A 22193-nucleotide genomic window follows, 5' to 3' on the forward strand; every position below is an offset into this window, starting at 1 on the left:
TACAGACCATAAATTCCATTTGGCTATACTTAAACTCTTTAACATCATCCTCAGCTCTGGCATCTTCCCCAATATTTGGAACCAAGGACTGATCACCCCAATCCACAAAAGTGGAGACAAATTTGACCCCAAGAACTACCGTGGGATATGCGTCAACAGCAACCTTGAGGAAATCCTCTGCATTATCATTAATAGCAGACTAGTGTATTTCCTTATTGAAAACAATGTACTGAATAACATTTCAGTATGGCAGACCACATATTCTCCCTGTACAACACAAAGGGTCTGCTGTATAAATTGATGGAAACTGGTGGTGAAGGGAAGACATACAACAATATAAAATCCACAAACAACAAGTGTGCGGTTAAAATGTAAAACGAAAACACACACATTTCTTTCGTCTGGGCCGTTGGGTGACACAGGGATGCAGCTTGAGCCCCAACCTCTTCAACATATACATTCGGAAAAGTATTCAAACCCATTGACTTTTTCCACATTTTGGATTAAATAGTTTTTTCCCCTCATCAACCTACACACAATACCCTGTAATGACAAAGCCCCAAAAAATGGTTGTTAGACATTTTAGCAAATTTATTAAAACAATTAAACTGAAATATCACATTTACATACGTATTCAGACCCTTTACTCAGAACAGCTCTGGCTGGGCCACTCAAGGACATGTCCCGTAGCCACTCCTGTGTAGTTTTGGCTGTGTGCTTAGGGTCGCTGTCCTTCGCCCCCAGTCTGAGGTCCTGAGAGCTCTGGACCCCTGTTTTCATCAAGGATCTCTCTGTACTTTGCTCTGTTAATCTTTTGCTCTTTCCTGACTAGTCTCCCAGTCCCTGCCACTGAAAAGATGTTCACAGCATGATGCTGCCACCACCATGCTTCACCGTAGGGATGGTGCCAGACGGTTTCCTCCAGACGTGATGCTTGGTATTCAGGCCAAAGAGTTCAATCTTGGTTTCATCAGACCAGAAAATCTTGTTTTTCATTGTCCAAGAGTCCTTTAGGTGCCTTTTGGAAAACTCCAAGCATGCTGTCATGTGCCTTTTATTGAGGAGTGGCTTCCTTCTGGCCATTCTACCATAACGGCCTTTGCTCCCGAGTGGCGCAGTGGTCTAAGGCACTGCATCTCAGTGCAAGAGGTGTCACTACAGTCCCTGGTTCAAAATCCAGGGTGTATCACATCTGGCTGTGATTGGGAGTCCCATAGGGTGGCACAAAAAAAGGCCTGATTGGTGGGGTGCTGCAGAGATGGTTGTCCTTCTGGAAGGTTCTCCCATCTCAGAAGAACTCTGGAGCTCTGCCTGAGTGATCATTGGGTTCTTGGTCACCTTCCTGACACAGGCCCTTCTCCGCCAATTGCTCAGTTTTGCCGGGCGGCCAGCTCTGGGGAAGAGTCTTGGAGTTTCCAAACGTCTTCCATTTAAGATGATGGAGGCCACTGTGTTCTTGGGGACTTTCAATATTGAAGAAATGTTTTGGTACCTTCCCCAGATCTATGCCTCGACACAATCCTGTCTTGGAGCTCCATGGACAATTCCTTCGACCTCGTGGCTTGGTTTTTGCTCTGACATGAACTGTCAACTGTGGGACCTTATATAGACAGGTGTGTGCCTTTCCAAATCATGTCCAATCAATTGAATTTACCACAGGCGGACTCCAATCAAATTGTAGAAACATCTCAAGGATGATCAATGGCTTAAAAGACTTGAATCAGTTATATAACCCATTGCCATTTATGGTTGTGAGGCCTGGGGTCCGCTCACCAAACAAAATGGGACAAACACCAAATTGAGACTCTGCATGCAGAATTCTGTGTACGTAAAACACATAAAACATCAAATAATGCTTGCAGAGCAACATTTTTATGATACCCGCTAATTATCAAAAACCAGAATAGAGGCATTACATTTTAAAAGCAGTCTCAGGACAGCGCCACAAGAAAACAAAAAGATAATTACTTGATACATTGGAAAACAGAGCAAACTAGAAAGTTATTTGGCCCTAAACAGAGAGTACACAGTGGCAGAATACCTGACCACTGTGACTGACCCAAACTTAAGGAAAGCTTTGACTATGTACAGACTCAGAGAGCATAGCCTTGCTATTGAGAAAAGCTGCCGTAGGCAGACCTGGCTCTGAAGAGAAGACAGGCTATGTCCACACTGCCCACAAAATGAGGTGTTTACCGAGCTGCACTTCCTAACCTCCTGCCAAATGCATGACCATATTAGAGAAACATAGTTCCCTCAGATTACACAGACCCACAAAGAATTTGAAAACAAACCCTATTTTGATGAACTCCTATATCTACTGGGTGAAATACCACAGTGTGCCATCACAGCAGCAATATTTGTGACCTGTTGCCACAGGAAAAGGGCAACCAGTGAAGAACAAACACCATTGTAAATACAACCCATATTTATGCTTATTTATTTTCCCTTTTCTACTTTAACTATTTGCACATCATTAAAACACTGTATATAGACATAACATTACATTTAAAATGACTCTATTCCTTTGATAATGTTGTGAGTGTAATGTTTACTGTTAATTTTGTATTGTTTATTTCACTTTTGTTTATTATCTACTTCACTTGCTTTGGCAATGTTAACATATGTTTCCCATACCAAGAAAGCCCTTTGAAATGAATTCAGGGAGAGAGAGAATTTACGCTTCACAGGCTAGGATGTATGCACACACACAAGCACATGCGCGCGCACACACACACACACACACACACACACACACACACACACACACACACACACACACACACACACACACACACACACACAAACGAGCACACATGCGCGCACACGTACGCACACACACACACACACACACACACACACACACACACACACACACACACACACACACACACACACACACACACACACACACACACACAAACACGCACACTCCTCCTTCCCCTCCTTCCTCTCTCATGAAGCGTCCTGTAAGAGAGAGCCCACTGGTAATTATGCAAGCCCCAGCTGTAACTACACCCAGTTTCTCCCTTCCTCTTCCTGTGTGATTGACTACCAAAATGTCTCTAAAGTCAGTCCAACTCCCCAATTCCCTTCCTATGAAAACAGAAACAGCGTCCAGTGGATGAGAACAGAATAATCTGTAATTCTGTTTCATTGATAGATGGAATCCCCCCCTGGCGTCTGCCACCCCTGTCCCCCAGCGCCTAGGGGCATCCTGTTACCCACTGAATGGCAGCCCTTCTTACTATGACCTGTGCCCCTTCACTGTAACACATGCCCAATAACCTCCTCTGCCCAATAACCTCCTCTGCCCAATAATGCTCCTCTGACACCTTCCTCTTTAATAATGCCAATAACAAAAGTGGGAAAACCCCAGTCTGTCCCTCTCTCTGTCTCACTTTCATTCAGCCACCCCCCCACCCCCTCCCCCCACTCTCTCCCTCTATCAGACCCCCACTCTCTCCCTCTATCAGACCCCCCACTCTCTCCCTCTATCAGAACCCCCACTCTCTCCCTCTATCAGACCCTCCACTCTCTCCCTCTATCAGACCCCCACTCTCTCCCTCTATCAGACCCCCACTCTCTCCCTCTATCAGACCCCCACTCTCTCCCTCTATCAGAACCTCCACTCTCTCCCTCTATCAGACCCCCACTCTCTCCCTCTATCAGACCCCACTCTCTCCCTCTATCAGACCCCCACTCTCTCCCTCTATCAGACCCCCACTCTCTCCCTCTATCAGACCCCCACTCTCTCCCTCTATCAGACCCCCACTCTCTCCCTCTATCAGACCCCCACTCTCTCCCTCTATCAGACCCCCACTCTCTCCCTCTATCAGACCCCCCACTCTCTCCCTCTATCAGACCCCCACTCTCTCCCTCTATCAGACCCCCCACTCTCTCCCTCTATCAGACCCCCACTCTCTCCCTCTATCAGACCCCCCACTCTCTCCCTCTATCAGACCCCCCACTCTCTCCCTCTATCAGACCCCCACTCTCTCCCTCTATCAGACCCCCACTCTCTCCCTCTATCAGACCCCCACTCTCTCCCTCTATCAGACCACCACTCTCTCCCTCTATCTTGCTCTCTCTCTCTCTGTCATGCTCTCTCTCTTGCGCCGTCATTCTCTCTCTCTTTCGCCTCTATGCACACATGCACAGTCTCAAGCACTCTCACTCACTCCCTGCCTGCCTGCCTCCCTCCTTCTCTCCCTCCCTCAGTCCCCCCCTTCCTCCCCAGAGAGATAATTAATTTCTTGGCATTAGTGTGAAATATTGAATTGTCATTGCTTAGTGCCTCTCTCTGTTATACCCCTGTCTGTCCATCTGTTTCCCTTAAAACCCTCTAGAGTCTAAGCCAATAGAAACAAATTGAATAATGGTGCAGGCATTGTTTGCAGAAAACAAGATCCCCATTATAGTGACTGGAGAAATGGCAAACCTTTGTGGTCAGTCTTCGTGATCAATCTTCGTGTAAAAACAAATTATTTTCGAAAACAATTATGTACTTACTTCTATTAAACAGATGTCTGTCATTGAACCGATTATTTAAACATCGGAAACAGATCATTTAGTAGCTAATAAAAATCCCCTTTATTCGCTAAGTACATTTACACGTACTCAGAATGTAACCTGGTGATATGGTGCTGCTAGACAACATACTCAGAATGTTACCTGGTGATATGGTGCTGCTAGTGATAGACAACATACTCAGAATGTTACATGGTGATATGGTGCTGCTAGTGATAAAAAACATACTCAGAATGTTACCTGGTGATATGATGCTGCTAGACAACATACTCAGAATGTTACCTGGTGATATGGTGCTGCTAGTGATAGAAAACATACTCAGAATGTTACCTGGTGATATGATGCTGCTAGACAACATACTCAGAATGTTACCTGGTGATATGGTGCTGCTAGTGATAGACAACATACTCAGAATGTTACCTGGTGATATGATGCTGCTAGTGATAGACAACATACTCAGAATGTTACCTGGTGATATGGTGCTGTTAGACAACATACTCAGAATGTTACCTGGTGATATGGTGCTGCTAGTAATAGACGACATACTCAGAATGTTACCTGGTGATATGGTGCTGCTAGTAATAGACGACATACTCAGAATGTTACCTGGTGATATGGTGCTGCTAGTGATTGACTACATACTCAGAATGTTACCTGGTGATATGGTGCTGCTAGTGATTGACAACATACTCAGAATGTTACCTGGTGATATGGTGCTGCTAGACAACATACTCAGAATGTTACCTGGTGATATGGTGCTGCTAGTGATAGACAACATACTCAGAATGTTACCTGGTGATATGGTGCTGTTAGTGATAGACAACATACTCAGAATGTGACCTGGTGATATGGTGCTGTTAGACAACATACTCAGAATGTTACCTGGTGATATGGTGCTGCTAGACAACATACTCAGAATGTTACCTGGTGATATGGTGCTGCTAGTGATAGACAACATACTCAGAATGTTACCTGGTGATATGGTGCTGCTGGTGATAGACAACATACTCAGAATGTTACCTGGTGATATGGTGCTGCTAGTGATAGACAACATACTCAGAATGTTACCTGGTGATATGGTGCTGCTAGACAACATACTCAGAATGTTACCTGGTGATATGGTGCTGCTAGTGATAGACAACATACTCAGAATGTTACCTGGTGATATGGTGCTACTAGTGATAGACAACATACTCAGAATGTTACCTGGTGATATGGTGCTGTTAGTGATAGACAACATACTCAGAATGTTACCAGGTGATATGGTGCTGCTAGTGATAGACAACATACTCAGAATGTTACCTGGTGATAAGGTGCTGTTAGACAACATACTCAGAATGTTACCTGGTGATAAGGTGCTGCTAGACAACATACTCAGATTGTTACCTGATGATATGGTGCTGCTAGTGATAGACAACATACTCAGAATGTTACCTGGTGATATGGTGCTGTTAGACAACATACTCAGAATGTTACCTGGTGATATGGTGCTGCTAGTGATAGACAACATACTCAGATTGTTACCTGGTGATATGGTGCTGCTGGTGATAGACAACATACTCAGAATGTTACCTGGTGATATGGTGCTGCTAGTGATAGACAACATACTCAGAATGTTACCTGGTGATATGGTGCTGCTAGACAACATACTCAGAATGTTACCTGGTGATATGGTGCTGCTAGTGATAGACAACATACTCAGAATGTTACCTGGTGATATGGTGCTACTAGTGATAGACAACATACTCAGAATGTTACCTGGTGATATGGTGCTGTTAGTGATAGACAACATACTCAGAATGTTACCTGGTGATATGGTGCTGCTAGTGATAGACAACATACTCAGAATGTTACCTGGTGATATGGTGCTGTTAGACAACATACTCAGAATGTTACCTGGTGATATGGACTTTGTTGTCCTTAAGCCATTTTGCCACAACTTTGGAAGTATGCTTGGGGTCATTGTCCATTTGGAAGACCCATTTGCGACCAAGCTTTAACTTCCTGACTGATGTCTTGAGATGTTGCTTCAATATATCCACATAATTTTCCTCCTTCATGATGCCATCTATTTTGTGAAGTGCACCAGACCCTCCTGAAGCAAAACACCCCCACAACATGACGCTGCCACCGCTGTGCTTCACAGTTGGGATGGTGTTCTTCGGCTTGCAAGCTTCCCCTTTTTCCTCCAAACATAATGATGGTCATTATGGCCAAACAGTTCTATTTTTGTTTCATCAGACTAGAGGACATTTCTCCAAAATGTACGATCTTTGTCCCCATGTGCAGTTGCAAACCGTAGTCTGGCTTTTTAATGGCGGTTTTGGAGCAGTGGCATCTTCCTTGCTGAGCGGTCTTTCAGGTTATGTCGATATAGGACTCGTTTTACTGTGGAAAAAGATACTTTTGTACCTGTTTCCTCCAGCATCTTCACAAGGTCCTTTACTGTTGTTCTGGGATTGATTTACACTTTTCGCACCAAAGTACGTTCATCTCTAGGAGACAGAATGGGTCTCCTTCCTGAGTGGTATGACAGCTGCGTGGTCCCATGGTGTTTGTACTTGCGTACTATTGTTTGTACAGATGAACGTGGTACCTTCAGGCGTTTGGAAATTGCTCCCAAGGATGAACCAGACTTGTGGAGGTCTACCATTTTTTTTCTGAGGTCTTGGCTGATTTATTTTGATTTTCCCATGATGTCAAGCAAAGAGGCACTGAGTTTGAAGGTAGGCCTTGCAATACATCCACAGATACACCTCCAATTGACTCAAATTGTCACAGTATCCACAGAAGGTGGCGCCCCTCCTCGGTCGGGCAGGCGCTCGTCGTCGCCGGCCTACTAGCTGCTACCGATCCATGTTTCTGTGTCTTTTGGTTTTGTCTGTCTGTTCCGCACCTGTTTCTTGTCTGTCATTAGTGGGGGTGGTATTTAGTGTGTCTTTTCAGTTCAGGATTTCATGCGGGATTGTTTTATGTCATTTCAGTATAGACGTTAGTGAGCACTGCTCCCTATTTTCCATTATTGACCGGGCTGCGCCCCGTGCATCATTTGTTTTGGGAACGTGGTTCCCTCTTTGATTATTGGCCCTGTGCCTTTCGGCTTCTTGTGTTTTCCGGTTTGTTATTAAACACTACGATCTACCGGACCTCTGTCTCCTGCAATTGACTATGCCTCTCTACTGATCCTGGTAACTCATGACACAAATTATGTCAATTACCCTATCAGAAGTTTCTAGAGCCATGACATAATTTTCTGGAATTTTTCAAGCTGTTTAGAGGCACAGTCAACTTAGTGTATGTAAACTTCTGACCCACTGGAATTGTGATGCAGTGAATTATAAGTGAAATAATCTGTCTGTAAACAATTGTTGGAAAAATTACTTGTCATGCACAAAGTAGATGTCCTAACCGACTTGCCAAAACTATAGTTTGTTAACAAGAAATTTGTGTAGTGGTTGAAAATGTAGTTTTAATGACTCCAACCTAAGTGTATGTAAACTTCCGACTTAAACTGTACACACAAAAGGAGTAAAACACTATATAAGCATTATTAAAGTGACCAGTGTTCCATTATTAAAGTGACCAGTGTTCCATTATTAAAGTGACTAGTGTTCCATTATTAAAGTGACTAGTGTTCCATTATTAAAGTGACTAGTGTTCCATTATTAAAGTGACCAGTGTTCCATTATTAAAGTGACCAGTGTTCCATTATTAAAGTGACTAGTGTTCCATTATTAAAGTGACCAGTGTTCTATTATTAAAGTGATCAGTGTTCCATTATTAAAGTGACCAGTGTTCCATTATTAAAGTGACCAGTGTTCCATTATTAAAGTGACCAGTGTTCCATTATTAAAGTGACTAGTGTTCCATTATTAAAGTGACCAGCGTTCCATTATTAAAGTGACCAGTGTATCATTATTAAAGTGACCAGTGATTCTATGTCTATGTACATAGGGCAGCAGCCTCTAAGGTGCAGGGTTGAGTAGCCGGGTGGTAGCCGCCTAGTGAAGGTGACTAGTTCAGGGCAGGGTACTGGGCAGAGGCCAGCAAGTGTTGACTATTTAACAGTCTGATGGCTTTTTTGATAGAAGCTGTTTTTCAGTCTTTAGTTTCCAGCTATGATGCACCTGTACTGACCTCGCCTTCTGGATGTTGGAGCTGTGAACAGGTTGTGGCTCGGGTGCTGTTGGTATCCTGGAGGACAAGCAGTATGCCCCCGGTGATGCATTGTGGCGGTGTCTTGCAGTTGCAGGCGGTACATTTGCCGTACCAGGCGGTGATACAGCCCAACACGATGCTCTCATTTGTTCATCTGCAAAAGTTTGTAAGGGTCTTAGGGGCTAAGCCGAATTTCTTCAGCCTTCTTCACAACACTGTATGTGTGGGTGGACCATATCAGATAGTCAGTGACGTGTTCGCCAAGGAACTTGTAACTTTTCACCTTCACTGCGGTCCCGTCGATGTGGATGGGGGCGTGCTCCCTCTGCTGTCTCCTGAAGTCCACGATCAGCTCCTCTAGAAACAGAGTATCGATCTGTTGTCTCTAGACACAGAGTATTGATCTGACGTCTCTATACACAGAGTATTGATCTGTCGTCTCTATACACAGAGTATTGATCTGTCGTCTCTATACACAGAGTATTGATCTGTTGTCTCTAGACACAGAGTATTGATCTGTTGTCTCTATACACAGAGTATTGATCTGTCGTCTCTAGACACAGAGTATTGATCTGTTGTCTCTAGACACAGAGTATTGATCTGTTGTTACCCCAGCTCCATAACCACCAAACACTTATCATATTCATCTCAGGCCATCACACACACAAACACACACACACACACACACACACACACACACACACACACACACACACACACACACACACACACACACACACACACACACACACACACACACACACACACACACACACACACACACACACACACACACACACACACACACTCCCTAGTCTCTTCTCCCTCCTCCAGAGTGACCTATTTGAACAGGGGCCGGCCGGCGGGGCAGCACTGTTCAGTGTGAGTGGTTATGAGGATGTGGGTTGTACATCAAACTCTGCGAGGCGCGACAGAAGCAGCCATTATTGAATCAGCGCTGCTTCGTTAAATGTCCATACGCCACTATCTACTGCTAATGCCGCTGGACAGAGTGGTGGAGGAAGGATGGAAGGAGGGAGGGAAAGTTGGGAGGATAGATGGAGGGAAAGGATGGACGGAGAGACGAAGTTGGAGAGATGGGAGGGAGTGAAATAGGATGTAGTCAGAAGGAGAGATGGAGGGAGAAAGAGAAGCCGTGGTTAAACCTTGCATTAACATGTGGTTGTTGTCATCAGATCAAGGTGATCTGATCACTATCTGATTGAGATTTGTTGTGTCTACACACGGTAATAAAATATGCCTCTTATCTGCCTACTTCGTCCATATGGTGACCAGATTCCCTGTATGCAAATTAATCCAACCTGTCTTGGACCTCCCGTTATGAAACAAGACACAAGTATAAAGCGACAAAAAACAGCACGCTTTTATAGTCAATAGTTTTATACTATCATCATCAGAGCCGACTTTTGATATCCAACAATTTAAGACTGCATAGTTATCGTTGTCCGGATTTGTTTACACTTCAAGGATATACGTACAAGACGCATCTGCAATATAGAGAATGAGAGACGCCTCTGGTGACCAAAAGGACATATTAGTGTGGGCAGCGCCATTGTGAGCGTCCACCATTTTGAATGTAGTCAACTGAATGGGACTTCCATCTTCATTGGCTGATCCGTCCTGGTGACCCTGACATACAAAACATTAAAATCCAGATGGAAAATATTTACACAAGAAGCAACCTAATATCACACGGTCAAACTCTCAGTCATTTAGTAAGTTCACCATTCTGCCATTCTCACTGTTAAACATCGTACAGTGTTCAACACAACGCCTCTTCATGTCCAATCGGATCACCAGGACGGATCAGCCAATCGTGACGAAGAAAATGTACTACTTTAAAATGGAGATAGCCTCGGTGGCGCTGCACATGCTGTCACATACGCTATAATGGCACAGCTACAAAGAGTCCTTTATCTCTCTGTGGTCTTCGACTACCTCAGGAAGATCTAATCACAAATCAGATCACACTGCGACTTTTGATTGTCTACAGCTGTCCACAAATGTGGGCACAATCAGAATGTGGCCAAGAAGAGGACAACCGACACGTCAGAACCAGACAAATAGGACAGCGTGCTATAGACAGAGCGGTAAAAGAGTCACTTCTTGTAGAAGATTGGATAGTGGAGAGAATCAAATCAAATCTAATTTTATTTCTCACATGTGCCGAATACAACTGGTGTAGACCTTAGAGTGAAATGCTTACTTACATGCCCTTAACCAACAATGCAGTTAAAAAAAAATTATATATAAAAAAAAATAAGAATAAGAAATAAAAGTAACAAATAATTAAAGAACAGAAGTAAAATAACAATAGTGAGACTATACACAGGGGTGTACCGGTACAGAGTTAATGTGCGGAGGTACCGGTTAGTTGAGGTAATATGTACATGTAGGTAGAGTTCTTAAAGTGACTATGCATTGATGACAACAGAGAGTAGCAGCGGTGTAAAGGGGGGGTCAATGCCAATAGTTGGAAGCAGAGTGCGTGAGGTTGGAATCTGTTTAGAAGCCTCTTGGTCCTAGACTTGTCGCGGTAGCAGAGAGAACAGTCTACGACTAGGGTGGCTGGAGTCTTTGACCATTTTTAGAAGGGAGATTATCAGAGTGCGTGGGGGGAGGGACACTCCTTAAAACAACATTTCCTTGAACAATCACACCCTTGTGTCAGTAACCAGGTTAAAGTGTGTATGCGGGGGTGTGAGGTGGGACAACTCAGATCTGATTGGTGGAAATGTCCATCCATCATCTCTCTTCCTCCACTCTGGTGACAGATTAAAGTAGCTGTGATGTGAACCGGTTTGCCTACAGTATAATGGTGTCTGTAAAGATGGACAGGCGTTATAAGACAGGTGTCTTGTAGGTGTGGCGAATACATTTCGGATTTCTGGTGATGTATTATCTGTTTTGGGATTTTCACCTGTAATTCAGGAGAGCATCTGAATAGGTTTTAATAAGCCTGATGTTTTTTGAATGGATGTCAGTCAGGTTGTGGGTCTGGGTCCGTAGTGCTGATCTACGATCGGAATATAATTTTAGTACACAATGAATAAGAACGCATGGACGGTGGGGATCTGATCCTGTACCAGCTCTCCTACTCTGAGGCTTTATGAATACAGGCCCTGGACATCTCTGGCTCAACATCTACACTATGTATACAAAAGCATGTGGACACCCCTTCAAATGCATAGGTTCGGCTATTTCAGCCACAACCGTTGCGGACAGGTGTATACAATCGAGCACACAGCCACATAATCTACATAGGGATAACATTGGCAGTAGAATGGCCCGTACTGAAGAGCTTAGTGACTTTCAACGTGTCACCGTCATAGGATGACACCTTTCCAACAAGTCAGTTTGTCAAATTTCTGCCCTGCTAGAGCTTCCCCGGTTAACCGCAAGTGCTGTTATTGAGAATTGGAAACGTCTAGGAGCAACAACGGCTAGGCCGCGAAGTGGAAGGCCACACAAGTTCACAAGGGGAAGCTGATCCTAGATCCTTCTAGAATTGGAATGCCGACTGCGAGCCAGGCCTAATTGCCCAACATCAGCCTGACCTCATGAATGATCTTGTGGCTGAATGGAAGCTAGTCCCCGCAGCAATGTTCCAACATCTAGTGGAAAGCCTTCCCAGAAGAGTGGAGGCTGTTATAGCAGCAAAGGGGGGGGGGACAAGCTTCCTATTAATGTCCATGAATGATTTTGGAGTGAGATGTTGGACAAGCAGGTTTCCACATACTTTTGGTCATGTAGTGTAGCAGTGGGCTATTAAAGGAGAGAGCTCCATCTTGTGGCAACACTGTGAAGCACATCGATGACGTCATAAAACATTTTACAGTCTTATTTTTAGGACTCATCTGGCTAGTAACTGATAAACCGATTTATGCATCTTTGACTTCAAACAAGAAAAACTTTATTGTATGAAATCACATTATAAACTATATAAATATATGAAAAACTCCATGCAGAGATTATGTATTTAATTTACAAATATAATCCTATTGTGACAACAGAAAGTGTTTTTGTCCGTATATGATTTTGGGCAATTTAAACCTTATTTGATGGATGGCTATGTTCAAATAATATTTTTTTTTTTGAATAGTCGGAATTTGCATGAAATTTTAAAACAGTTTTGGTCCATTGCTCTTGATAATGGAGCATTAGACATTCCTTACCCTACCCTGTCTCATTATTCTAATTCCATCCAGTCTTTGTCACTTTTTAAAATCTAATTTTAGAAACGCATCACATTTCACCGTTCAGAGGGAGACGAGTTTCTCTGTGATTAAAACCTGTGAGGGTTATTGCACTATAGACAATTGATGGATCCTTTCTCTGGCTTGAGAAATATAATAAACCGTCTTTACCTTTAACAGAAACTGTATCCATAGAAGAAATTTGAGATCAAACTTTTAGAGCAAATTCACTTATATTTTATTGAATGTATGAATTTGTATTTATTTATTTTTACTCTCAACAGCAAGAAACATATAAATCATTAGAACCCTGGTGAAAGGATTCCCACATGATAGAACCCTGGTGAAAGGATTCCCACATGATAGAACCCTGGTGAAAGGATTCCCACATGATAGAACCCTGGTGAAAGGATTCCCACATGATAGAACCCTGTTGAAAGGATTCCCACATGATAGAACCCTGGTGAAAACATTCCCACATGATAGCAATTGAACCCTGGTGAAAGGATTCCCACAGGATAGCCATTGAACCCTGGTGAAAGGATTCCCACATGATAGAACCCTGGTGAAAGGATTCCCACATGATAGAACCCTGGTGAAAGGATTCCCACATGATAGAACCCCTGTGTGAAAGGATTCCGACATGATAGAACCCTGGTGAAAGGATTCCCACATGATATGAACCCTGGTGAAAGGATTCCCACATGATAGAACCCGGTGAAAGGATTCAGAACCCTGGTGAAAGGATTCCCACATGATAGAACCCTGGTGAAAGGATTCCCACATGATAGAACCCTGGTGAAAGGATTCCCACATGATAGAACCCTGGTGAAAGGATTCCCACATGATAGAACCCTGGTGAAAACATTCCCACATGACAGCCATTGAACCCTGGTGAAAGGGTTCCCACATGACAGCCATTGAACCCTGGTGAAAACCTTCCCACATGATAGCCATTCCCAGTTAGCACAGTACATCTTCATCAATCCCTCAACTTTGTTAAGACCAGCTTTATAAAACGGGAGACCAAAAAAAATGTCCCTGGCCAACCAATCATGCAACTTCATTCTTATGAATACTGTTAACTCAACATTGATTTATTTTTTATGGAAAATATATTATGGCTTTAGATCGTGGCTGTAGATCAGCACTTACACGGCACGTGCTTTGCAGAGGAGGTGCACATCTGGCTACAAGGCACAAATCCTATCAGGGAGCTAGCTACAAGCTGAGAAAACGTACAGTTCAGATTGCATCATATCATAACATCAGGCATGTGCTCGTGACAGATGAAAAGTCACGTCACAGTTTGGACTAATGTTGAAGCCTCATGAGTAACACAGGAATGGAGAACTGTTTACAGGTTCCTCATAGTTTACCTGGCAAAATACTTTCATGTTTTTGTCCATTTCATCAACCAGAAGCATAGTTTCTAAACAGAAAGAAACATACTGACATATATTGTGTTTGTGTAACATGTAATGTATTTACCGCAGGTGTTATAACTCTTGAAGCGAGTATATTCTTAGGAATCTTTTTAATAAACCACTGTTTTGTTTTTGTGGGGTTTTTTTCTTTCTTATTTTAGTCCATTACGTTGATATTATACTGCATACTGTAATGCTGTGTAACACATTGACTTATTCAATATTATTCTGTCGTGAACTAGTTCTCTTTAAAAGGTATATGTTATTTCCTTTAACATGCATTCCTCTCTGGCTAAAACAGATCTTGTTTTAATTGGTTGGGCCTGGAAGGGTTTGGCCATGACACCGAACAAACCCAGTCAGGTCCTTTTCTCCAGAGGTTAGTGCACAACACCACCTGAAGGTTTCCTGGCAAACTACAAGACGCTGACAAAGGAAACGAGGAGCAAAACGTTGGCGTTTCTGAAAGGGCTACAGAGCGAGTTTCATCCGTTCATCGTTGTTTTATTATCCTAACAAAGTTTCATGTAGTTATAGATATTTTTTTAATTCAAAATAAGATCTCAATATTATATATAATTCTCTCTTCTTTTTTTATTGGACTATGTACAGAAGTGCAAAGAAAGTACGACCTAGGTTTCCCCCTCATTTGTTAGTGGCTAAGTAAAGAGATCAGTGTACGTACTCCATTCTGGACCCGCCTCCGACAGCTAACCTCGACTACAATGCCCCCCCTCCCCCTAAGAGTGATCCAATAGGCAGCTAGGTTTTCAACACGGCCTGACATCCAGGGACATTTAAACTATTCAAACAATAGTTACTATTTGAAATGAACGAGATTTCTTCATAATATTGTTTTTTGCCATGTAAGAGTGACTCGTTACTGAACAACTCAGACCATTATTACAATGTTACTCTGTGGTTTCCATGGTTACCGCAGCAGGCCTCATTTATCTATAATTTCCTCAATGTCAGATACCCATAAAAAAAAATCTTTGTTCGAAGAACTCAAACAGACAAGATATTAACAAAATTCTTACAGGTCACAGAAAACAAACAAACCCCCCCAAACAAATGTGTTTACAATCATAACACTAACAGTAATATTCAAATCAATGTTACATGACATTTCAGAAAACTAAATATGGTATGAAGAACACAAAAAAAACACACATATTACCTAATATTCAGCATCCTACAAAAGTTACAGGTGAAAATCTAGTGAGACAAAACACCTTTAACAAAAATATCCAAAAATGTAATCCGTGCACTAAACAAAATTAAATAACACATTCATCTTCTTCAACGACTTAACTCAAAAACAAATACCATGTTTTCAGTGAAGGAAAGACATAAGCAACAATCATACACACGCTGTGTGGTGACAAAATGGCAAGGGTTAGGCAAGAGGACGATTTGAAATGGCATGTTGCATTGCTGCCGACCTCGTAGTGTTTTCTAAGGCTTTGGATGAGTAATACAATCAGGGCCAAACTTTTGCCAACTCTTTTATACCATGCCATCAATCAACATACAAACAACACCCACAATGCATGCAGAAGCAGTTTTTACAAAACACTCTACACTCCCCCATTGTTTCCATACACAACTCTACACTCCCCCATTGTTTCCATACACAACTCTACACTCCCCATTGTTTCCATACACAACTCTACACTCCCCCACGCGTCCATCCATCCAGAAGTGTACCTGTGATTTTGGCTCGTCTAGCCCTACCACAGATGTCATTGAAAAGCAACACAGGAAGAGAGAAAAAAAAAACACAAGAGCAAAAAAACCTTTGGCTGTAACTATCCAAAAGTATACCGACTATCTCACATTTAATTACACGTAATGTGTTTTTCACAAGTTCTCTTATGTCAATGTCCACATGCAATGCACTTAATATGATTTGTTGTTGTTGTTGAATGAATTGTAATAAAATACAAACAACACCACATTAAAACTGGCATTGCAACTCAACTATAAGCCACCCTCAGTGGTGTAAAGTGCTTAAGTAAAAATATTTGAAAGTACTACTTAATTTTTTGGGGTATCTGTACTTTACTTTACTATTTATATTTTTGACAACTTGTACATTTCCTCCACTACATTCCTAAAGAAAATATTGTACTTTTTACTCCATACATTTTCCCTGACAACCGAAAGTACTCGTTCCATTCTGAATGCTTAGTGGGACAGGAAACACACACTTATCAAGAGAACACGTGGTCATCCCTACTGCGTCCGGCCTGGCGGACGACTAAACACAAATGCATATTTTGTAAATAGTGTCTGAGTGTTGGAGTGTGCCCCTTGCTATCCATTGATTTTGAAAACAAAAAAATTGTGCCGTCTGTTTTCGTTAATATAAGGACATTTTTAATTATTTATGGTTTTACTTTAACTTTTGATACTTAATATATTTGAGCAATTACATTTACTTTTTATACTTCAGTATATTTAAAACCAAATACTTTTAGACTTTTACTCAAGTAGTATTTTACTGGGTGACTTTCATTTTTACTTCAGTAACTTTCTATTAAGGTATCTATACTTTTACTCAAGAATGACAATTGGGTACTTTTCTCACCACTCAGCAACTCTTTGAAACTTCTCACTCCTCTCAGTGATTTGGTTTATCACGCAACTTTCAACAGTTCTTCATTCTATCATTCCTTTTCTAGAGCATTTACCCTTTTTCCATCACTAGTGAGATAGACTATACCCAGAGAGGACTGGGTCCTAACAGAACCTACTAGTCTATAGACTATACCCAGAGACAGAGAGGACCGGGTCTAACAGAACCAACTAGAGTCTATAGACTATACCCAGAGAGGACCGGGTCTAACAGAACCAACTAGAGTCTATAGACTATACCTAGAGAGGACTGGGTCCTAACAGAACCAACTAGAGTCTATAGACTATACCCAGAGAGGACCGGGTCCTAACAGAACCAACTAGGGTCTATAGACTATACCCAGAGACATAGAGGACTGGGTCCTAACAGAACCAACTAGAGTCTATAGTCTATACCCAGAGAGGACCGGGTCCTAACAGAACCAACTAGAGTCTATAGACTATACCCAGAGAGGACCGGATCCTAACAGAACCAACTAGAGTCTATAGACTATACCCAGACAGAGAGGACCGGGTCTAACAGAACCAACTAGAGTCTATAGACTATACCCAGAGACAGAGAGGACTGGGTCCTAACAGAACCAACTAGAGTCTATAGACTATACCCAGAGAGGACCGGATCCTAACAGAACCAACTAGAGTCTATAGACTATACCCAGACAGAGAGGACCGGGTCTAACAGAACCAACTAGAGTCTATAGACTATACCCAGAGACAGAGAGGACTGGGTCCTAACAGAACCAACTAGAGTCTATAGACTATACCCAGAGAGGACCGGGTCCTAACAGAACCAACTAGAGTCTACAGACTATACCCAGAGAGAACTGGGTCCTAACAGAACCAACTAGAGTCTATAGACTATACCCAGAGACAGAGAGGACTGGGTCCTAACAGAACCAACCAGAGTCTATAGTCTATACCCACAGAGGACCGGGTCCTAACAGAACCAACTAGAGTCTATAGACTATACCCAGAGACAGAGAGGACTGGGTCCTAACAGAACCAACTAGAGTCTATAGACTATACCCAGAGAGGACTGGGTCCTAACAGAACCAACTCGAGCCTATAGACTATACCCAGAGAGGACCGGGTCCTAACAGAACCAACTAGAGCCTATAGACTATACCCAGAGACAGAGAGGACTGGGTCCTAACAGAACCAACTAGAGTCTATAGACTATACCCAGAGAGGACCGGGTCCTAACAGAACCAACTAGAGTCTACAGACTATACCCAGAGAGGACTGGGTCCTAACAGAACCAACTAGTGTCTATAGACTATACCCAGAGAGGACCGGGTCCTAACAGAACCAACTAGAGTCTATAGACTATACCCAGAGAGGACCGGGTCCTAACAGAACCAACTAGAGTCTATAGACTATACCCAGAGACAGAGAGGACTGGGTCCTAACAGAACCAACCAGAGTCTATAGTCTATACCCACAGAGGACCGGGTCCTAACAGAACCAACTAGAGTCTATAGACTATACCCAGAGACAGAGAGGACTGGGTCCTAACAGAACCAACTAGAGTCTATAGACTATACCCAGAGAGGACTGGGTCCTAACAGAACCAACTCGAGCCTATAGACTATACCCAGAGAGGACCGGATCCTAACAGAACCAACTCGAGCCTATAGACTATACCCAGAGAGCATTTTGCTCAAGGCAAGTCAGAAGAAGACCAACAGAAGGCCAGAGGTAAATCAGACAACCTAAGGTAGGTAACTGCGTGCCCAAGAGGCGAGGACCATGAATGGGTCATCTGTTAATGACAACAAACTTAAGACAAACATCCAAGGAACCTAGGGGCCACTAGAGAGTTTGAAGGCGTCGCCCATGTTAACACTGTAACACGGATCTAATGACATCATAATACTCTATATTTTAAAGGGGTGGGGCGGAGGGATGTACATAGATAAAGTCTATGGTATTTTACGTAGAGTTTGCAGCAGATCTAGTAAATCTGGAAATGTGATTAAAAACACAAAATGCTTAGTAAACACAAAACATTCAGCTGTCATTTTGGCACCAAGCCCACTAACCCATTTCAACCAAGTTTGCCTTGTAAGGACCAAGTCATCTACAAACAAGTCACAATTCATTCAGTCTAATATGGCTATTAGGTACTATTCCTGTTCACCCCCCCCATTTAAAATACAAGATGTACCTTTTCTTTGTGCAAACCATGAAAAATGATATCAGTGAAAGAAACCGAACTGAAAACATCATCTAAGAGAATCTTGGTCTGCTGACAGACTAGTGGGCGTGACTATCTCCTCGTGGTGACCTTCACAGTGTGTCCTGTGTTTTATTAATGGATGATGCCTCCACAGACATAAAGGCATGGCTGATAACGTTCTGTAGATGGCAATAGTTCTTCTCTTTACGAGGCCCACCAGTGTTGTGTGTGGAATGCACATGTTCACCACCTTTATGATGTCAGTGCCACTAGAGTTTACAGGTGGTTGGACATTACAGGCTCTAATATAATCTCTTCTACAGGCATGTTTACAGGCATGAAGGGTGGGGACTTGTGGGACACCGGAAAACTGCAGTTTCATCTGCAGGAGAAAAATGTATAGATCAGAAGAGAATAGTAGAAATAATGAATTACAGAAAGAATTTGAAGGACATAATCAAAAAGAGATTGCAGAGACATACTGTACATCTGTATGAAAATGAGTCTTACTGTTCTGCTTGAGATTTCTAGATCTGAGTCTCATACTTGTGCCTAGTAAGATGATCTGTAGATATTAATGGAATCTGGGGAAGAACATGAGAGATAGAGAGAAAACAGAAGAAAAAAAACTTACTTGTAAATATAGCTTTTACAACACAACACTCTCGACGGGCTACTTTCATTTTAATTTTCATCACTTACAGACGGTTCTAAATACACTCAGTGGTGGAAAAAGTACTAAATTCTCATACTTGAATAAAAGTAAAGATACCTTAGTAAAAAATGACTAAAGTAATAAGTGAAAGTCACCCAGTATTAAATACTATTTCAGTAAAAGTGTAAAAGTATTCGGTTTTAAAAACACTTAAAAACCTCTTAAGGATCCGCCCCATTTTTTAAATTTTTGCCAAAAATAACATATCTAAGTGCCTGTAGCTCAGGCCCTGAAGCAAGGATATGCATATTCTTGTTACCATTTGAAAGGAAACACTTTGAATTTTGTGGAAATGTGAAAGGAATGTAGGAGAATATAACACAATAGATCTGGTAAAAGATAATAAAAAGAAAAAAAACAACCGTTCTTTAGTATTTTTTTGTACCATAATGTATTATTATTCCAGCGCAGGTGCAATTTAGATTATGGCCACTAGATGGCATCAGTGTATGTGCAACGTTTTAGACTGATCCAATGAACCATTGCATTTTTGTTCAAAATGTTGTATCAAGACTGCCCAAAATGTGCCTAATTTGTTTATTAATAACTTTTCATGTTCAAAATTGTGCACTCTCCTCAAACAATAGCATGGTATTATTTCAATGTAATAACTACTGTAAATTGGACAGTGCAGTTAGATTAACAAGAGTTTAATCTTTCTGACAGTATCAGATATATCTATGTCCTGGGAAATGTTCTTATTACTTACAACCTCATGCTAATCGCATTAGCCTACGTTAGCTCAACCGTCCCGTGGAAGGGACACCGATCCCGATTAAGAATCAAAAGTAAATGTAGTTGATAAAATATACTCAAGTATCAAAAGTAAAAGTACAAGTATGAATAATTTAAAATTCATTATATTAAGCAAACCAAACGGGACTTTTTTTTTTTTTTACGGATATCCAGGGTCACACTCCAACACTCAGACATCATTTAAACACAAAGCATTTGTGTTTAGTGAGTCCGCCAGATAAGAGGCAGTAGGGACGACCAGGTATATTCTCTTGATGAGTGTGTGAATTGGACCATTTTCTGTCCTGCTAAACATTCTAAATGTAACGAGTACTTGTGGGTGTCAGAGAAAATGTATGGAGTAAAAAGTACATTCTTTTCTTTAGGAATACAGTGAAGTAAAAGTAAAAGTTGTCAAAAATATAAATAGTAAAGTACAGATACCCCCAAAAAACTACTTAAGTGGTACTTTAAAGTATCTTTACTTAAGTACTTTACACCACTGAATACAAGATCAATTGTATTTAAACGAACGGCAAATATCCATTACAAATAAAACAACACTGACCACTGAGGAGGAAACGATGGCGTCATTTTCCTGAATGTTGGTCAGTGTCTTTAAACGCCTCAGGGGAATAGTTAGAGGTCTAATCATTCACCCCGCATCCATCCTCCTCTTCTGATGGTCATTCATAACCATTCAATGAGTGGTCATAAGTACCAAAAAGATGGTGGATACTGCCTATAGAACAGTACTCTCAAAACACCACCCCGGAAGTGACATACTTCCATCACAGGAAGTGGAGCGAGAGAGAGGAAGCAGAAGAGGAGCAAACCTGATTGGCTGTTGCGGTTGCAAAGGGAACGCTTGTGGCAGAGGAGGTGGCTGCAGACACAGTGGCAGGCGTGGCACCGTGCATCATGGGTACTTTGGGGAGAGAAAAATCAGACAGGCAAATGAACTGGAGCAGGCAAATGTGTTGTTGTATTATACAAGTTAATTCTCTTCTAACCACTTCTAAACCTTAAAGACTAGTTTTTTGATGTCAACCGTTAGTAAATCATTTGTTTGTGTATTTCTAATTCTCTATTACTGATGCCATTTAAAACAGATTCTAAGCTGACCTTTACATAAGGTGTTAGCTAACAGGGTAACTGAGGTTTGGGATGAGGGTCAGGACAATGAGTGTGTCAGAGTGGGTTGTTACAGCAACAAGCTATGTGGCACGTCATATGACAGACAAATATTAGCAACTTAACATAATGCGTTCATACCGCACAGGGGTGACACACAGGGAAACAGGTGAAACAACTAGCCTACAGTAAAACAACATTTCACTACTCATAACATTCTCAAAATGTGCTTCAAATTTACTCATATACTAAATTCATATTTCCAGAACTATACACATCTCATAACTGAGCCACCTCCACCTCCAATAAGATGATAATACTATAACTAACCCTGTCTACAACCCACAGTCCGTCCCAGTCCAGTCCAGTCCAGTCCAGTCCGTCCCAGTCCAGTCCAGTCCCACTCTGTCAGGAAATAGAAGATTAAAAGCTCTGTATTTTTTCTCTCTCTCCGAGCT

At 42.0% G+C, this 22193-nt stretch overlaps 1 protein-coding gene across 3 annotated transcripts in view; it reads right to left on the minus strand.

The window, feature by feature from the left end:
• Positions 1–15259: 15259 nt before the first annotated feature.
• Positions 15260–22193, minus strand: part of LOC106613300 (muscleblind-like protein 1) — a 149869-nt gene continuing 142935 nt past the window's right edge. For all 3 annotated transcript variants that reach the window (XM_045724845.1, XM_045724843.1, XM_045724844.1), the window contains exons 8-10: positions 21438–21529; positions 19662–19735; positions 15260–19533 (exon numbers count right to left, since the gene is read on the minus strand). In XM_045724845.1, the coding sequence (XP_045580801.1) occupies positions 19679–19735; positions 21438–21529 (149 nt within the window). In that variant the 3' untranslated portion in view covers positions 15260–19533; positions 19662–19678. The remainder of the gene's footprint in view (positions 19534–19661; positions 19736–21437; positions 21530–22193) is intronic.

The sequence above is a fragment of the Salmo salar genome, chromosome ssa09, assembly GCF_905237065.1.
Source record: "Salmo salar chromosome ssa09, Ssal_v3.1, whole genome shotgun sequence".
Lineage (NCBI taxonomy): Eukaryota > Metazoa > Chordata > Actinopteri > Salmoniformes > Salmonidae > Salmo > Salmo salar.